At 32.2% G+C, this 19,096-nt stretch overlaps 1 protein-coding gene across 1 annotated transcript in view; it reads right to left on the reverse strand.

The window, feature by feature from the left end:
• The window catches only part of LOC143056305 (uncharacterized), a 313,066-nt gene that overhangs the window by 14,356 nt on the left and 279,614 nt on the right, over positions 1-19,096 (reverse strand). The window contains exons 170-196 of the mRNA XM_076229390.1: positions 17,439-17,610; positions 16,619-16,862; positions 15,964-16,081; positions 15,295-15,473; positions 14,731-14,890; positions 14,313-14,510; positions 12,953-13,189; positions 12,511-12,670; positions 11,868-12,109; positions 11,168-11,298; positions 10,265-10,418; positions 9,592-9,813; positions 9,143-9,236; positions 8,743-8,866; positions 8,096-8,244; positions 7,687-7,820; positions 7,186-7,458; positions 6,522-6,812; positions 5,823-5,971; positions 4,876-5,017; positions 4,270-4,373; positions 3,774-3,977; positions 2,962-3,136; positions 2,165-2,439; positions 1,489-1,644; positions 959-1,172; positions 236-384 (exon numbers count right to left, since the gene is read on the reverse strand). Of these exons, the coding sequence (XP_076085505.1) occupies positions 236-384; positions 959-1,172; positions 1,489-1,644; positions 2,165-2,439; positions 2,962-3,136; positions 3,774-3,977; positions 4,270-4,373; positions 4,876-5,017; positions 5,823-5,971; positions 6,522-6,812; positions 7,186-7,458; positions 7,687-7,820; positions 8,096-8,244; positions 8,743-8,866; positions 9,143-9,236; positions 9,592-9,813; positions 10,265-10,418; positions 11,168-11,298; positions 11,868-12,109; positions 12,511-12,670; positions 12,953-13,189; positions 14,313-14,510; positions 14,731-14,890; positions 15,295-15,473; positions 15,964-16,081; positions 16,619-16,862; positions 17,439-17,610 (4,850 nt within the window). The remainder of the gene's footprint in view (positions 1-235; positions 385-958; positions 1,173-1,488; positions 1,645-2,164; positions 2,440-2,961; positions 3,137-3,773; positions 3,978-4,269; positions 4,374-4,875; positions 5,018-5,822; positions 5,972-6,521; positions 6,813-7,185; positions 7,459-7,686; positions 7,821-8,095; positions 8,245-8,742; positions 8,867-9,142; positions 9,237-9,591; positions 9,814-10,264; positions 10,419-11,167; positions 11,299-11,867; positions 12,110-12,510; positions 12,671-12,952; positions 13,190-14,312; positions 14,511-14,730; positions 14,891-15,294; positions 15,474-15,963; positions 16,082-16,618; positions 16,863-17,438; positions 17,611-19,096) is intronic.

Below are 19,096 nucleotides of genomic sequence, written 5' to 3' on the forward strand. Positions count from 1 at the left end.
ATTTCGTAGATTCTTTTTATTTTACTCTCACATACATAAAATGTCATTTGTCTCCTTTCCTTTCTTCAAAATCTCAACTTTCATCCATTAACTTTAAATACATAACATTCAAACTCCCTCCATTCAATAATTTCATAAAAAGCATAACATGTACCAATATTCCTGTCATACACAATAAGAACAATCTAAGAAACAAAATATCTGCTATTTTTCCCTTATTTCTTTACAAACTTACATTCACAGCTTCGTCAGATTCAAACTCAACAGCAATCCTGTAAGTATGGAAATCAGCTGAGGGGTCAAAAGTGAGGACATCTTCTACCACTTGTGGGGGTAATGTATCATTGAAGATTCTACACCATGTTACAACATGTGGATCATCACCTATAAAAAACAGAATGAACTCAAGTTATTATGTTAATTTCTTTTTTCAAAAATCATTAATGATATGGCACATTAAAAAAAAAATAATAAAGCAGTCTGTTTGAAGGTTGAAATAGATGCATATTTGGACATGATAAACTGGTAAAATATGTATGTATAAGAAAAATTTCAAATAAAACTACAGGTTAAGACTATCAAAATAATACTAACAAGAATGTGTCCACAGTACACAGATGCCCCATCAGCACTATCATTTTCTATGTTCAGTGGACCGTGAAAATGGGAGAAAATTTCTCATTTGACATTAAAATTAGAAAGATCATATCATAGGGAACATGTGTACTAAGTTTAAAGCTGATTGGACTTCAACTTCACCAAAAACTACCTTGACCAAAAACTTTAACCTGAAGCAGGACAGACGGACGAACGGACGAATGCACAGACCAGAAAATATAATGCTCATAAATGGGCATAATAAATGGTGCATAAAAATCCAATTGTATGATTGATGTCAAGCAGAAAACAGAATGATCCAACATGGCCATAAGTAAGGCATAAAAGAAGTGTATTTTACCTGCAAATATTTCAATTCCACATGATGCTCGGGCAGGCTGTGTTGATAAATCTATCGGTGATGTAACAGCTCCACCTCTGGGGTTTTCTACCACTTGGTATGGAGAAGATGTGGCGTTACCAACAACAGGAACAGCTTCAGTTGTTGGTGCAACTATAGTACCATTACCAAACTTTTCAGCTAAATATGCAGTACAATTACAGACAGTGCATGTCTAAAAATGGAGAAAAATGTCAAACATTAAATTTGAGTTCTATCAAATGTAAATATGTTTGACTTAGGAAAATATAATTTTTAAAGTAAACTGATCGTTTACTGTGAGAGAATTATGTCAAACATGCTAATTTTGCTGAAGATATTAAGTTTGTTTGAAAAAAAAAAATGTAATCAAGATAAAATTTCTAAACTTGTGGTTTTCCAATTATTTCAAGAAAATATTTGTCATTTTGAATCTATGAAGGTCAATTTGTACCTTAAAATATTTCCCATAATGCTGTGCACTTTACATATTTAAAGGCATTTATACTTACTGCTGGAATAGGATTTTCAAAACAGCAAATACAGGCTGTGGCAGCCCAGTCAGCCTCTGGAACATGATCGTATGGCATTATTTCACCCTCTGGTCCATCCCATAACATGACAGACGTAGCAGCCATTCCTTCACCACTGGCAGCCTTTATTTCAAACTGTAATATTGAAAATTTAATTGTAAACCTTGGTTGGTTTTTTAAATGAAGACATGGAAGCTAAGCTACCTTATATTATTTAAAATAAAAAAATAAAAAAATAACTGAATTTTGATAAAGAGTTTTCAAGATATACCTGGTGTTAATTTATTAGTTACAATAACAATTTGTTTGATCTCAGTTCTGGGAAAAAATATCAAAAGGGTGAGCTGCGTCTGAAAGAAAGCGACTTTATGCTAATGAATATCAATACATCTGTTAACATATTTTGGGTTGAAACAATCGCTACGGAAAGATTATAATCTTTTGAAAACTGAGTTGAAAGAACCCTACAAAATTGACCAAAATTCATCTTTTATGTAGCATTTGAATGTTCCCCAACCAATAAAAATCTTACACATGTACTTGCATAAGGTTTATTTATATCCGACATAGCTCATGGTATTAACAATTCTATTGTCATTCTATACTATACTAAATCTATCCTCAAATTAAAAGATTTTTTTGGTTTTGAACTAACCTCCCATTCTCCTCCTCTTTCATAGTCAGCTTTTCTGTAGTATCCTCCAGAATACATTATATCCAAATTAGTATCCCTTGCCAACTTGATCCAAATTTCATCATCGTAAATTTCCTTTCCAAGATTTTCTGTACGCATCTTTATGGGCCAGTTCTGTCCTTTAGGATCTCTGAAGCCTATTTGCTGAAGGACATTCCAGTTGGTATCATTGACAATGGATACTGGACGTGTTGGACATGCCTGACCAACTGAAGTCGCCATATGCAGAAGAGATCCTGAAATTTTTATCAAGAATTGAATATTTATTATTTTATCAAGAAATGAATATTCATTATTTAATCAAAAAATGAATTTTCATTATTTTATCAAGAAATGAATATTCATTATTTTATCAAGAAATGAATATGCACTATTTTATCAATACCAACAAAGTGATTTTTTCTTTTATCTTCCAAAATTGATAGATTTTTTATTTCTATAGTCAGAAATTGTAATTTGAATTTTTGGATTTTAAGGGTGCTAGGTTTTTTAATGATTATGTCTATTCATCAAAGATGTCAACATTCCTTGTAGCACATAAAATATCAGATACCACCACCCAAGCTGACATTTTGGAGGGGGATCTTTGATGAACCTTTATATTAAGTAACAATGCCTGACATAGAGCAATAACAAATGTGTTTTATTATTTTGTATCAACCAATTTTTTCAGGGGAGAATTGTCTTATGTATACCCTATATTTTCAAACAAATTATTTAAAGCATAAAAAATTTCTTCTTGTGTTTTACAAACTAACCTTTAGCAATGTTGGGAGAATTAAACCAAACACGATCGTGCTTAAAATCCCAGCCATCAACAACTTTACCAGGAGTTGGTTTGGTCATGTCTAATAGTATTGGTACTGACTCGTCTGTTATGGAGAGACCTGCTCCATTTTTGATGATAAATTTCACACTTAGTGGTTCTGATTTCTATATAAAAAACAAATAAATGTCATAAAATCAACTTTTACTTCTTGCAATTTTCTTATAACACAATTCCATTGTTTAAAAAGAAAGTGTGTACATATCTTGTTTGTTATCCAATGTTTCAAAAAACATAATCTTCAAATTAGAGAATATTTATTATTATAGGTAGATGTTTTGGCAAATGAGAAAACTATCCATGCACCAAAAATCCAAGAATAAGGATTTTGAACAACTTCGCCATGTTCCAACCATATCTCCATCTGAACATCAGGAAGAAAATGCAGGTTCCCAAAAAACATAGCATAATATTGGTAATAAAGATTGTACTGTAAAATCTATGAGGGGTGGAAGCACATTTTTTTTCAGGACATCACGACAAAGACTTTAGTTTTGGGAGAATTTAGGATTTTGCTGGTATTTTGGGGAATTTAGGATATGGTCTGTATTTTTGTGGGAATTCAGGATTTGGCCTGTAATTTCTCTTGAATTTTAGATTTACCTTGCTCAGGACTCAGAAAATAAATTCTAATTTTTCAGGAGTCGGGATTTTTTTCTCTGGAATTTTAGGATGACACCCCCTCATTTAAGATCAATAGAATAAAACAGAATAATAGATTATTCTTACAACAAAACAACTTACATTTAGAGTAAGATCTATGAAGCTATAATCTGTATAGTTATTTGACAAGGTAATCCAGCTAACGACCATTTCAGACTCGGCAACTTCTGAACATGATTTATTTCTCCATAGTGATACTTCATATGTGGCTATATCAGAAACATCATCTCCATATCCCTCCCAATACACATGTACTGAGGTATTTGATTGAGTGTATGTCACAACCTGAAATGTGAACAAAAACATTAAATTCCGATCCATTTCAAAAGATGTGTATTTAAATTAGTTTTTACTAAGCACATTGGAATGAAAAATCATGTTTTAAGGAGAATAACCTTTCCAAAGATTTCATATAAAAAACTGGAACATCATTGCTTTTTTTCTGTTATTTTTTATAACTTATCAACAGAGTAAAACCAAGATGTTTTTGAGTGCAATGTATTTTTCTAAAATTCCGTCAAAATTTAAAATCACAATTTCCCTGTTGCTAAATATTTGCGGCCATAATTATACTTACCATATCATAATAAGGTCCAGCTTTTATCCTGCCCATGTCTGGTGGTGTTGAGTCCACAATGAATTCATGCATGACCATTCCACAAGCTCCAGATTTATCAGCACCTTTGGAAGAGAAAATAAAAATGGACATTAAATAATTGTTGACACAGTGATAAGTCTTGTCTGTATGATCTATTTTTCTCACATTTTTATCAATCATTTGCTTTCATGAAAGGTGGGACACCAATGAATATACCACAGTAATAAGTGAAATTTTCAGGTTTACTGTATTTAGCCATGTATAGTACGCAGTTGTGTATCCCTTCAAAAACATGAAAAAAGTTTTTTTTTAAATATGAAAATGCCTATACCAAGTTATTGTTTTCCAATTGTTCTGTTGGTTGATAAAGTCTAATATTTGATTTCGTCAATTTTTACATTTTTCCCCTTTCAGAATTTACCGTGGAGTTTTATATTTTTGGAATACCTTTCACCTAAACGTGATCATTATTGGTCATCAGTATAATGGACTGCATTATTAACTGACCAATAAAATGTATCAACAATCTTAATTACATCATCAAAGTATGATTATTCAAATAATCTTGCGTCAGACTAGACTTACCCATAGCATACACGTAATAAGTGGCTCCCTGTGTCAGATTGAGCCCGTAGATCGTTGTAACAGTGTACTTGTTAATATTAGTGACATCATAATCTGTAAACAGTTGTGCCTTCTCTTCATCTGTAGCTGATCCACCATCAATCTGTGCAAAATGGAAGATATGAAAAATCATGCCTTAAAAAAGTATGAGATAAAAAGATTGTGCTTTTAAATGTTCTAAATTTAACACGTAGAAGAAGACATATAGAGAGTGCTTAATGGCAATTTGTAGGCTAATTGCCATTTTATGATTTTGACAATTATTTGAAATAACTTGCAAAAATGCTAAGTATTGTTCCTTAAAAGATTCCACTGTTTTCTATATTTTGGACAACGTTTTTGCTTTGATAAATATTTGATAGTCTTGATCATTTATTTTCTAGAGTTGATGCATTTGGAGAGCTTAGCACATTGTAAAGAAACATGTGTCTTGTAGACAACTGTATTAGCCTTTAGGTGACATTTGATTTGGCGTACATCCAGAATCTTTGTTTAAGGATGTTCGCTGCTCAGTTTCAAAATAAATAACTTTTCATAAATAGGGAATAAATTGAGGAATCAAAAAAGCAAAAAAAATATAGGGGTCAATGTGCTTGTTTTTGAGAATTTAGCCATTGTAATTTTGGCGGGAAAATGTTCTCTCTTGATTTTTTTCATAGCTTTATCATTGGCCAGTTAAAGTTCTCAAATACTATTAAAAAATAAATAAAATTTTATAAGACTTTTACAAATTACTTATAATTATACTTGTAAAAGAATTATAAAAAGAAAACTGGGGGTTCATGGGGAAATTTTTTAAAGGCATTCAAAGGGATAAAACCAGAGGATTCCGTAAATCTGACAAAAAATCCAAAACATGACCAGCAGACATCCTCAAGTTATAAATGAGATAATAATAAATAACTTACATATGCTTTACAGTTAGTGTTATTGGCATCAGAGTTGTTTGACAAAGCCACGTAATACATCAAGATATCTAACTGAGATGTAAATCCTTCAAACTGAATTTCTAAATATGTGTCTGTTGGAATAAATTTCTCCATCACAAATGCTCCACCTGTAATTTAAAACAAATAAACAATAGTAATATAAAAAAGAAGATGTGGTATGATTGCCAATGAGACAATTATCCACAAAAGACCAAAATGACACAGACATTAACAACTATAGGTCACCGTACGGCCTTCAACAATGAGCAAAGCCCATACCGTATAGTCAGCTATAATAGGCCCCCATAAGACAATGTAAAACAATTATCATTTTCAAAATCACTTGAAAATAATTTCCTGATACATACTCATACTTTCTAATATATATATAGTTCATGGAAAACATACTCTTATAAACAGTGGGTAAATAAAAAGCATCTTCCCAACAACTCCCACACATTAAATTTTTTTTAATTCATTTATTTATTTTATCTTTTTATATCTTAGACAAAAAAAATTGCGCCAATAAATTTTATTTTATTTTACATTATTTATGGTCTTATGGTTTATTTTCCTTGTTACAGTTATTCATTTATTGTTATGTTAAGAAGTATATTATTTCTATATAATATGATATCAGAAATATTTGTTACTCAGTATACTATTGTGAAAACTTACCAGTGACGCCTCCATCAAATCCTACCCTGAAACCATTTGATGTGACTGTTGCCACAGAATATGATGCACTGTATGCCTTTACTGTGAAGTAGTAGATACCAGTAATTGGGGTCAACTCAAGGTCATAGAAAATGGTAGTTTTGTTTAGTCCTACATTTGTATATGGAACAACATCATCTCTGGTCTTGGGGAATCTTCTGTCTGTTCCCACGGCAACCTCATAGAATACTACTTCCTGGTTCGGATCTTGTGCATCCAACTGTGCTTGGTCAATTTGTAATCCAGGGTTTCCTGTAAAATTTTCAATAAATGAAATTCTTCCTTCAATAGCATGTACTAGAAGAAAGTCAAAGATTTTTTTTTCTTTCATCCATATATTGCAAATTTTTCAATACAGCTCTTCAAAGCAATTAAGATGATAACAATCTTGTAAATGAACATTTCTCTTCCATGAAATCAGTTTGAAACCTTTTCCTTAATTCTCTTATTAATTAACCTTCATAGATAATTTCCTTGACTATTGACTACTTTAGTCTAATGTACTTAAATCAAATATTCTATCATTAGAGAAAAGAAACCAAATAATTGCATTTTATTCTTATTATCAATTCCCTGACCCTTTGTCATCAAGAAATCACTAATACTAATCATTGAGCAAGTTTACCTGACAACACATCCACTTGTTTCATGGCATCGGCAGGTAAACCAAATCCATCCCAGTTTGCATAGACAATTTTATTGGATGGTAAGTAGTTAATATCATAGCCTGTCACATCCCCATCAAACACCTTTCCAGGTAAAAGTGGATTTTTCTCAATAGTGACACCATCTGATCTTAGAACATAGGTGAAGTTCAATTTATTGGTCACCTTCACTAAAGAGTAGTACATTTTTCCATTTTCCAATGATAACCCATCTGTCATACCATCCGTATTCACTAAAAAAACATAACAGAAAGATTCATAACTTAAATATCTAATGTGATATCAACTTATATCAATCAGGAAAAAACTCATCATAGAATTGATATGTCAAAAAGTTATTACTCCTTTAAAATGCAATTATAAATAACAGTGAGAAAAAAATCATAATTAGACTGATAAATATGTAGACCTTACATAATTCTGAACAGTATATTTTGGGTAACCATTAAAAAGCAACCTACGATTCATTTGCAGCCAGTCTTGTATAACAAGACCATCAAGTCTTTGGATCTTCCATTCATAGGCTGTAACTGGACATGGGTCACCTGACATATCCCATGATGCTCTGTAAGTATCATCACCAGACTGGAACTGACTATAAAAATATATATAATATCACAGATTATTACACTTCATATCAAAATGCCAGGTTTTGATTGGTTACTATAAGGGAGATAATTAACTATATCCTATGATTAATTCCCCTCACTTCCACTTGACCAATTGAACACTTTATAAATATAGATGGTTGTTATGTACAAGACATTACTTTTGAGTTTAAAATTCAATAGCAAGCAATAATAGAACAGTCAGTATGATTGATTAAATAGCACATAGCTGAGATGGTGATAGAGCAGATTGTTTACTTACACATCTCCTACAGAATTCTCCAATACATCAGCAACCCCTACATGACTGAGGGGGTCCATTCCCTGACTGAGATATGACATATACAGTCCATTGGATGTGGCTACACTTGTCAGACTAGCTCCATTGATTCCTTTTACAGAAACATAAACCTAAAATATAATAAATAAATAAATATATAAAAAAATACTCAACAGATAAGATCAAGATGAAGAACAACAGTAAAAGCTACAAGCTATAAATTTTTATCTTATAGTTAAATTTTGGGACAGGTTTAAGGCACATTTCTTTTTTCTTTCACAAATATTACACAAGTATATATGTAATTGAAACCAGGGTTTTCCTTCACAGTTCTCTGATTAAAAAATTTGAGCTCAAAAAACTAAATCTAGCATTTTGATTGATTGAATTCTGATTCAGAGTATGAAAATTGTACACAAAATGTTTATGACTGCAACCCCAAGGATAACTTATTCGAACTTATTCATATTTTATTTAAAGAATAGATTTATATTAATATGTGGCTTATTTACTTTTTACCTTTTTTTAAAAATAAAATCGAAGGATTAACAGGAGATGCACATTATACACAACTAAATACGGTATATCATAAAATTTAACTAAACTTTTAAAAATAACTTCAAACTTACCACTCTATAACCAACAAGATTGAGAGCACCAATTGTGTAAGATCTGACTCCATCTTCTAAATCTATGTCAAAGAAAGGTTTGATTTGTCCACCACCAGGTGTTGTTCCAAGAGCTATCTGGTACCTATAATGTATAACACAGATTTATTTCAATGCATAATATGCAATCACAATCAGAACCTGTTGCATTTTGGGTAATATTTTCAAAGCATAGTGATCAGCTTGCAACATCCTGCACAATGTCTACTCAGCCAGTAATTTGACATTATTTTCATCTCGATGCACAAATTTATAAACCCTTAAACTTAAGTTTATTAAACAGTGAATTAAGATTTGGTAAGTCATTTGGCATGTATGCATCCAAACATACTTATGAGTGTTTTTTTTATCTTCAACTGACCTTTGTACTCCAGATTCTGGATCTTGGAATGCTTGCCATGTTGCTGACACTGAAGTCATAGATTCTGAACAAGTGGCATCCAGCAAATCACATTCTACAAAAAGATATAAAAAATATTTAATACATAATAAATACCAGTAACATCTTATTCATCACTTCACAAGTTGAAGTACAAAATATAGTTCTAGTGAATCTACTAACATATTGATTCCATAAATAAGAAAATGTTCAAGAAAAATTATATGTAGTTGCCCAGAATGTTCAAGCTTGAAGATTGAGAGCTTGTACAAAAAGGAAAATATGAAATTAAATATAAGACCACAAGAAAAAACACCTTTCCAGATTCCCAAAAACTGTAAAATCTTTTATGTATATTCTTAAATTTAACTTATCAATCCTCAGCATTACAGAGATTTTTTTTTTTTAAATTAAAAAAAATATGTTCTTACCATCATCTGTATCACATTTCTTGGCATTCATGGCTAACGTCATCTCAGTGTCCGTGACATCTACTCTGTATGTAGTGTGAAGGTCAATCACTTTACCGTAGGTTGGTGGTGTCGAGTCTATACCAATCTCAGAAGAGAATGCGTAAGCCTCCATGTCAACATAGTTTACTGCCGTCACCGTCACATAGTATTTATCACCATGATGTAATTTGTCTCCAAGACCTAATTAAATGAATAAAATTTATTATTCCCATGTATATATTGTTAAATCAGTTTTTCAAATTATCAACAATTTTCAACTATATTTCACGATTTTGGGTGGATGAAAAGGGGGTACTATACATAACTGTGTATTATAAATATATATATATATATATATATATATATTGACTCATGTATCCTGGGACCTCTGTTCCATTGTAGATATTATTTGATCCTTGTTGACTTCCCATTGTTATTGGATTAGAACTCACCTTGGATTGAATATTGACTCATGTATCCTGGGACCTCTGTTCCATTGTAGATATTATTTGATCCTTGTTGACTTCCAAATGTTATTGGATTAGAACTCACCTTGGATTGAATATTGACTCATGTATCCTGGGACCTCTGTTCCATTGTAGATATCATTTGATCCTTGTTGACTTCCAAATGTTATTGGATTAGAACTCACCTTGGATTGAATATTGACTCATGTATCCTGGGACCTCTGTTCCATTGTAGATATTATTTGATCCTTGTTGGCTTCCCATTGTTATGATGTATTTCTGTATAGGACTCTGCTTGTCCAGGAAGCCATGCCATGTACACAGTATAGGAGCGTTCACCTGTAAATAACAAAGATAAAGACATATATCACTACATTTTTTAATAGAGCTCTTAAACATATATGATATTGCATACAAAGAGAATATAAAAAAGAAGATGTTGCATGATTGCCAATGAGACAACTATCCACAAAAGACCAAAATGACACAGACATTAACAACTATAGGTCAACGTACGGCCTTCAACAATGAGCAAAGCCCATACCGCATAGTCAGCTATAAAAGGCCCGATAAGACAATGTAAAACAATTCAAACGAGAAAACTAACAGCCTTATTTATGTATATAAAAAAAAAAAAATTTTTTTTAAATTTAAAAAAAAATGAACGAAAAACAAATATGTAACACATAAACAAACGACAACCACTGAATTACAGGCTCCTGACTTGGGACAGGCACATACATAAATAATGTGGCGGGGTTAAACATGTTAGCGGGATCACATACATAAATAATGTGGCGGGGTTAAACATGTAAGCGGGATCCCAACCCTCTCCCTAACCTGGGACTGTGGAGAAGTCCACCTAGCTAGAAACTTGCAAATGATTTTACAATCTGTATGTTTTGGTATAATTGCCTTTGAGACAAATCTCAATCAAATGTCATAAGTCTTTTCTTGTTTTTATAAAATTTTATTTATATCAATGTTTTTTTTTAAACTTAGCAAAGAAATTGAAAAATTACATGACTTGATGCATACTTCAATGACAAAATAACATCTAATGCAATTATAAAATTAGTTTTACTCACCCCCACATAATCAGGACAGGAGACGAAGCCTTCCCCTGGTGGAGTTTTGTCAATGATAACTGATCCAGTAGCTACTTCAGACACGAGTCCAGCTTTGTTCTCTGCCCAGATACTGATTATGTTTGGCTTTCCTAAAATATATAAGGAGCATTCGTTAATATTTGTAGGGTGCTTATTTTTTCTTTCTTTAAAGTTCATCATAAATTTAAGTTTCCAAGAAATACAAATTTCTGTACTCTTGTATGGAGATGGTTAAAGAAATATTATATTCAGGCTGATACAATTTGACCTCATTCCACAAGAAAATGGTACCAATGAAAATATAGAAATTCAAAGTATATATAATATCTTTCACAGAATGATAGATATTTTACATCTTTAATAAGGCTAATCAATTACCAAAAAATGCATTTTCTCACTTGCAAACTGTTGAGATTTTGAATTATCAACCACATCACATGAACTGTGTGCAGCACCCTAGATCACTCAGTTAACTTGCTACATATATTGGTTATCTATATTCTAGAGAAGTTAAGTATTTTTCAGTCTATTTATATTAGCATTTCTTCAAGGCACAAATCTACCAATAGAATTGTAAGTGAATCAAATGTTTTTAAACAATTACATAGGGGTTAAATACACTATATCACTATTCATCTTTTATTACAAACTATCACAGACAATTTTGTGTCTTCCATACCTGTATCAACAGCAGTAACATAGGCCAATGGTAAAGTACTGAAATCCATGGCTGAAATCTCTACCTCAACCATAGTGGCTATGTCCTCAGCAAATGGATAGGTTCCTACTGAATACCATCCTCGTTCTATACCACTCTCTGTGTCGTTGTATGTCCACTGGGCAGTCAGTGAGTCAGTTGTTGTCTGGTAAAGAGAATTACCACTAGTGATGTCCTGATCTGTTGATGTTTTGTCTGTTAACCTATTAAAATATAATTATAATGTCAAAGTGAAAATATATACCAATAACAAAGATGCCGATCCAGTGGAATCCATTGTTTTTCCTTGGAATTGAATATCACACCAAAATTCAATTAGAATTCTGTTGAACGCAGCTATCCACTGGATTTTCTATAGTAATATTCTACTAGAATGACAAGAGTAAATAGCATCATTCCAAGATTCATCCTTAATTTTAGTATCTATGCCATTTAATAAAGGATGACTTAAGTAGAAACAGGATTGAAATAAAACAGATTTAGGCCTGTTGCTTTCAAAAACGTAGCATTAGATAAGAACTTAAAGTGGCTTCCTTGGTCCTATGTATGTTTTCATGGAACAACTTTCACTTGTAAATTGCACACACTAAGCTATTTTCCTTACCTGTCAATATTGACTGTAGGTGGTGATACATCAACCATAAAACCATCAGAAGATGACTGGACAACATTTCCACCATTAGTGATTCCCCTGACAGATGAATAATAAATGGTCTCTGGCTTCAATGGTAATGTGGCATGGGCATGTCCAGAACTTGTTACACCTACAAGTCAGAAAAGAGAATGAATATGATGCTTTCGAGTAATGTAAAACTAATGTGATAAATTCAAAAAATAAAGATACAAAACTGAAGAAACATACTAATTTTGTTTGGCTTATATGGAAGGATATTTAAGGAGCTATGAATTAATATGAAGACAATTATACACAAGATAGCAAGTAATTCCTGTCAGTCAAGATACAACTAACTGAGGGTGAGTATATATGGATCTGACAATGGAAGATGAATATGACTCAAAATGAGCAAAAAGCAGACAACACTTACCATCTCCCGCTACATTTTCTTCCTCTGAATGTATAATACCCTCACTCATGAATGGTTGTACATCTTCTCCACCTGGTGAGGTACCTACAGCCCACTCATACATCATCACACCATGAAGGTGACTTTCAAATCCATCAAACTGTATAGTAACAGTGGTGGTATCTACGGTGTAGTCAACGTCCACGCCCAATTCTGTTGAGGTAGTATCTGTTCCATCAGCTCCATCAACAATAAGACCTGTATATAATGTTATATTACGGATTACAAATGTGTCGAGGTTTGTGATTGGATAACAACACAGAGATGTCAGTATATATTCAGGAAACTGCCGGAGTATATACGACGTTTTTATCCCCAATTGGAACCTCAAAAACGTCATCATAACACCGGTTACTATGTGACGTAGTCAAAAGCTATCAGACTATCAGAGGCTCACAGAGGGAAAATAATGACGTGCTTCAGTCAATAATACGTTTTTGATACAAAATCACGCAATTTACACTTTTAATACTTAAATTTAATGTTAAAAGTGTTATCATAAATTATTACATACACGATAAAATTATGTTCACAGCAAATTAGAAAATCCTTCACGTATGCCGAACATATCAGGTTGGGTTTTTTAATATATATGTGTTGTCAACAAATACCTGCACTGCAAAATAACATTAGGTCAGGGGTAATCCGTAATATATGTGTAATTCAGGTCTCAGAAAGGGTATATACTGTGACATTCCCGGCTTAGGGCTTATATCCCCTTCGCCTTCGGCTCAGGGGATATAAACTCTTAAGCCGGGAATGTCACAGTATATACCCTGTCTGAGACCTGAATAACATATAATAGATTTTAGATAAACTCTATCATTACTTAAGACTTTACTGTTCAATCTATACCTATGTAATAGGGTTAATTAATTTTGTATAAAGGTCAGCAATATATATTTATAATAAAAACTGGTACATATAATATTCAGCTACCGTGGCTTCATTGTTATTTGTTGACTACCAATTTTGATGGTTTTCATTGGTACAGGCAAACCATGATCTAAATCTTCAACAGATTACAAATTTTCTATAGGCTTGTATGCAGACATTGATATAGAAATTATGAAAATTGGAACACACTTAAATAAATGAATCCACATGATGTTCAACTCAGTAGAAACTTGCCTTTATAAAGCCATTTACATTTTGTCTGTAATCATATGGGAACAAACTTAAATTTCAAATTTCATAGAGGTTATTGTAGCAGATGGAAAATTTAGTGAAGATAGACTTCAGTACTTGCAGCATTAGATTGTATTTCACATCAATTTAAAAAAAAGTGTTTCTATTTTTTAATTTGTGACTATAAAATTACCGGCTCTATCTTCTTCCACAACAACAATAGGAGTAGATGTGATTGACGAGCTGAGTAATTGTGCTCCATTCTTGGCCTTCAGACTGACATAATACACAGGATCATAGGTAGTCAGGTTGGTTATATCAAGAGTAAGACCATCTATATACACATCATTTTCTGCACCATATAATGTCCAGCCTAGTTTATCTGTTCCACCTTTGAGAATGATAGAAAATATGTTATTACAGTGTACAGTAGGTGGAAACTATCCCACTATCATGATTTTAGACCTTGCCTTCATTTCACAAAAATTCTTACAATAAAAAAATTTCAACAGAAAAACTAATTTGACAGGCTTGGTAACATTTGAATAGTTCATTAGATACATAGTTAAGCAAAAAGTTATTTCATTTTAATTTAATCTAAAAATATTTACCAGGAATAGTTCCTACAGCAACCTCATACCCAATGATACCAGACTCAGGGTCAATAGCCAACCAGGCTGCCTTGATCCCTTTTGTACCAGCCTGCCACACATATCCATCAACTTTCTCCTCTACACCAGAGACTAATGTTCCCACTTTCAACCACATGATCTAAAACAAATAAACAAATAATCAATATATGCAAAAAGAATAAGAATATTGTAAATCAGAAATTATTGTGAGTTTTTTTAATAATAAATGCACACCATAATTTCTGAATTCAGAGAATCATATTTTAACATAAAAAAAAATTCAATCATGTTGACATTCTTTAAGAGTAAAAGAGAAAATTTAAGGCAGTGGTAGATCCAGAAATTTTCATTTCCAGCTCCAGAAATACTTCAGTGATTCCCTAAATAAATTTTCTCACAAATGGGGGAAATCTGCCTCTGAAAGCAATAAAAGGTATTTCTTGAAAACCATCTCTGTAAAGCTTTCTCAACATTTAACCATTTTCTTAGAAAACAAGAGGCTCATTTCTGGTAAAACTTGTCATTTTAAAATGATCCACTCACAGAAGGTGGTGATGTATCCACTCTAACACTATCAGTTTCAAACACTGCCATATGTCCTGCTTTGTTAAGGGATCCCACTCGGACACTGTAAGCGGCACCGAGGTTCAGAGACATTCCACTGTGAGTGTAGGATGTCCTTGTTGGGTTGCCCAATAGGTCCATCCATTCACCATTATTAACTGAAACATACAAAAGACATATTTTTTTAAACACTAACTAGAAAATGATTGGATTAAGTTTCTTTTTTCATACTTCAAATGTGAAGATAAAACTAGAAAGAATTAAAGGGGCTCACCTAAGTCTATATCGATACTTCTCACTAGGTGAAAAACAGCCAGTCTGCTATCATAAATGGGGACCTAAAATTGCATATATATTCTTCTTCAATTTTAATTTGGTGATAATTTTTAACACTTTTAATACAGCTCCTATAGTTTTTGGGATATAACAACAAAAAAGCATTACCTTGTTTAGGAAAGCCTACCTGCATATATCAGCTATCAGATTAAAACAACATTTGTACGAGTTAAATAAATAAATGTGGCATAATTGATGTCCTTAGTACTCTGGCATACCATAAAATAAACATTAAAACTAGTCTTTTTTCATCAGGACTAATTGCACTCTTTATGCATTCGAAAATCATGTTTTTTGCACTAGTAATAATACCTGGGACAATTTGTCTTCTGGTACCCTGGTACTTCTCATAAATCTGTATTCTATAGTAATCCAGTCCAGATTCATTGTCTTCAAATTTGAAGTTTGTACTTAATGAAGTGGAATCAGACTACAAAAATAATGTTAAACATTCATGAAAAACAAATTTATATCAAAACGTTTAAAACTAGAATGTGTCCATAGTACATGGATGCCCCACTCATACTATCATTTTCTATGTTCAGTGGACATTGAAATTGGGGGTCAAAACTCTAATTTGTCATAACAAAACACGGAAATTGAAACATTAATTGTTTGTTTATTGAAAGACTTAAAGTTCATTGTGATGAGAATCAAACAACCTTTGCTGAAATGGAAAAAATCAGACATAAAATCATATAAGCCAAGAATGTCAAATATAGGTGACGATATGCCATAATTGCTTCTACTTGTGTGCCTGAGGAGGAGAGAATATATATATTTATGTATTGTTTAGTTCATGATCAAACTGTATTGTTGTTTCTTTTTGTTATTGTCTGATTTATGTCTTATATTGTACTATAATCCTTGTGAGCCCATTTAATGGAAATACACATATGCTATAAACATAAATATGATGGCTTAGCCTATTCAAATGAAATTCCCCTTTCTAAAAATAACCACTCACCTGGAAGTCTATATCATCACCCTGTGTCAAACCATCACCAAGGTAACTCAGGGCGGGAGGAGTTAAGTCCACAACATATGTATCAGTCTCATTAACAATGGAATTCAAAGCTCCGTTTGTTGTTTTCAGTTCTATCTTGATTCTATCTCTGTGTGCCAAGTGGAAATTAAGCCATTTAGCACTGGTGGAATCGTTACTGAACGTCACCCATTCTCTAATCACTGTGAAGTCGTTAGACATGTTTCTGAAATAAAGTTTTTACATATCATCCTTATAGTTTTTTTTTACTATACAATTCATATGTATGATAAAACCTATTCATAAACTTATAGGTCAAATGCATGAAAGACTAATGTACGTATTGTTATACGTTTACTTTTCTACATTGGCTAGAGGTATAGGGGGAGGGTTGAGATCTCACAAACATGTTTAACCCCGCCGCATTTTTGCGCCTGTCCCAAGTCAGGAGCCTCTGGCCTTTGTTAGTCTTGTATTATTTTAATTTTAGTTTCTTGTGTACAATTTGGAAATTAGTATGGCGTTCATTATCACTGAACTAGTATATATTTGTTTAGGGGCCAGCTGAAGGACGCCTCCGGGTGCGGGAATTTCTCGCTACATTGAAGACCTGTTGGTGACCTTCTGCTGTTGTGTTTTTTTTTCTATGGTCGGGTTGTTGTCTCTTTGGCACATTCCCCATTTCCATTCTCAATTTTATCACTTCAAAACTAAAAAAAAAAAATCATATGAAGATCTGCAATATTGAAACAATGAATGGAATGGTTAGAATTGGTAAACATGACAACACTTCTACACTTACTGAGCACTGGACACTTGTACATCATACTGTTTGATGGTTGACTCTGGGTCATAATAATCCTTCCATTGGGCCTCCACCTTAGCCTGACTTGATGTGAAGTCTAAGTCACCAAAATTATCCATCATTCCATCAACGACTTCCCCGGGTACGGGGGCAGATAAATCAACCAGAACTATTAATAAAAATAATGAGCATGATTTAAGAAAGTCAGTTTTATACTAAATATTTTGCAAGTCTTACATTATTTGATACCCCTTCCTCATTACAAATCATTTTTGGGGGGCAAAAACATTACTGAGGGAATCATCAGCCCAGCTGGCAGTGTTTTGCCTATGACTTGATTTTTTAAAATTTCTTGACTTCTGTTAGTAAATTTTAAATTGATACAGAAATTTAGTATCGAACTCCCTCATGACAAACACTTCAATTGTTTTGGTCATTTTTATCTCCAGATTTCAAATATTCATTTCTGAAGTCATTTTCACAGGGTCCATATGTTTGGTTACTTTTTTTACATATTTTGGTAGATTTAGAAAAAAAGTAAATTTTATTGATACTTGATTCTTTATTTTGGACAAAGTATGTCTACAAGCCAAAAGAAAATCAGTAATTAGTTATGATGGGAGATTTGGAAATTTCTTGGCATCCAAAACATTAACAAAATATACTGCATAATATATCCATAATTGTTGTCCTTATCATGGTGTTATTAATGGCAAGGACGTATAACTAACATACGTCCTTGTTAATGGCTTATCAAAATATCAGTATGAGAAATTGAATCAAAGTGATGGATATCACTCATGGAAAGATTAGAAGAGTAGTTTGAATTATTTCATATTAAGGTATGGTGTGGAAAAATGAACATTAATAAAACACTATTGCTGAAAATTGCATTATAACAGCAGGTCTTTAGAAGGAAAAGTGCTTTTCCAGTAGGAGGATAAAATGAGCTCAAATCAAATAATATGGGTCTCTTAATTAGCATAATTTTATTTAAACTGCAGTTTATATCTTATCCAAATAATGTTGCCTATTCTGAACATGTTTCAAAAAAACAAAAAATTGCAAATCAAAAATTCTTCTAGTAAATGTTACCAACTATACTTGTAAGACATAAAATCTAGACCAACAACTAAGAACTTTAAAGTGTCAACAAAAATAATCTAAAAATGTTGTTTTGGGGCATTTTGTAAGTTGAAACAGAGGTTATATGACATTGAAGATTAAAAGTTGTAGAGTGCCTTTTGGTTAATTTTTTGTAAAAGTACTTTTCAACACAGGGCATTGAAAATGTACTTTTTCACCACAACATAAACAAATTAAAAAACTTACTTATTGAAATGTGGATTCTTTCTTGATTGCAAAAATATATATTCACTTCTAATAAAAATTTAAATGACTAAAATAGACATACTGATTGATGGGGAATAACCTAATAAACAATGGTTTGCTATAATTAAAACTTTAAAAAATTTAAAACTGTTTCAAGCCAATTCCTGATAAAAAAAAATGTGAACAAATCTAAATTGTTCATTAATTATAGATAAATATTGGAAATTTATCAAGTAAATTATAGGCTTTACTTGAATGAATACCTTTTATATATATTCATATTTATATTCATATTTCATTTATTTTAAGAGATCTTGTTAATC

This window comes from Mytilus galloprovincialis, chromosome 13, assembly GCF_965363235.1.
Source record: "Mytilus galloprovincialis chromosome 13, xbMytGall1.hap1.1, whole genome shotgun sequence".
Taxonomy (NCBI): domain Eukaryota; kingdom Metazoa; phylum Mollusca; class Bivalvia; order Mytilida; family Mytilidae; genus Mytilus; species Mytilus galloprovincialis.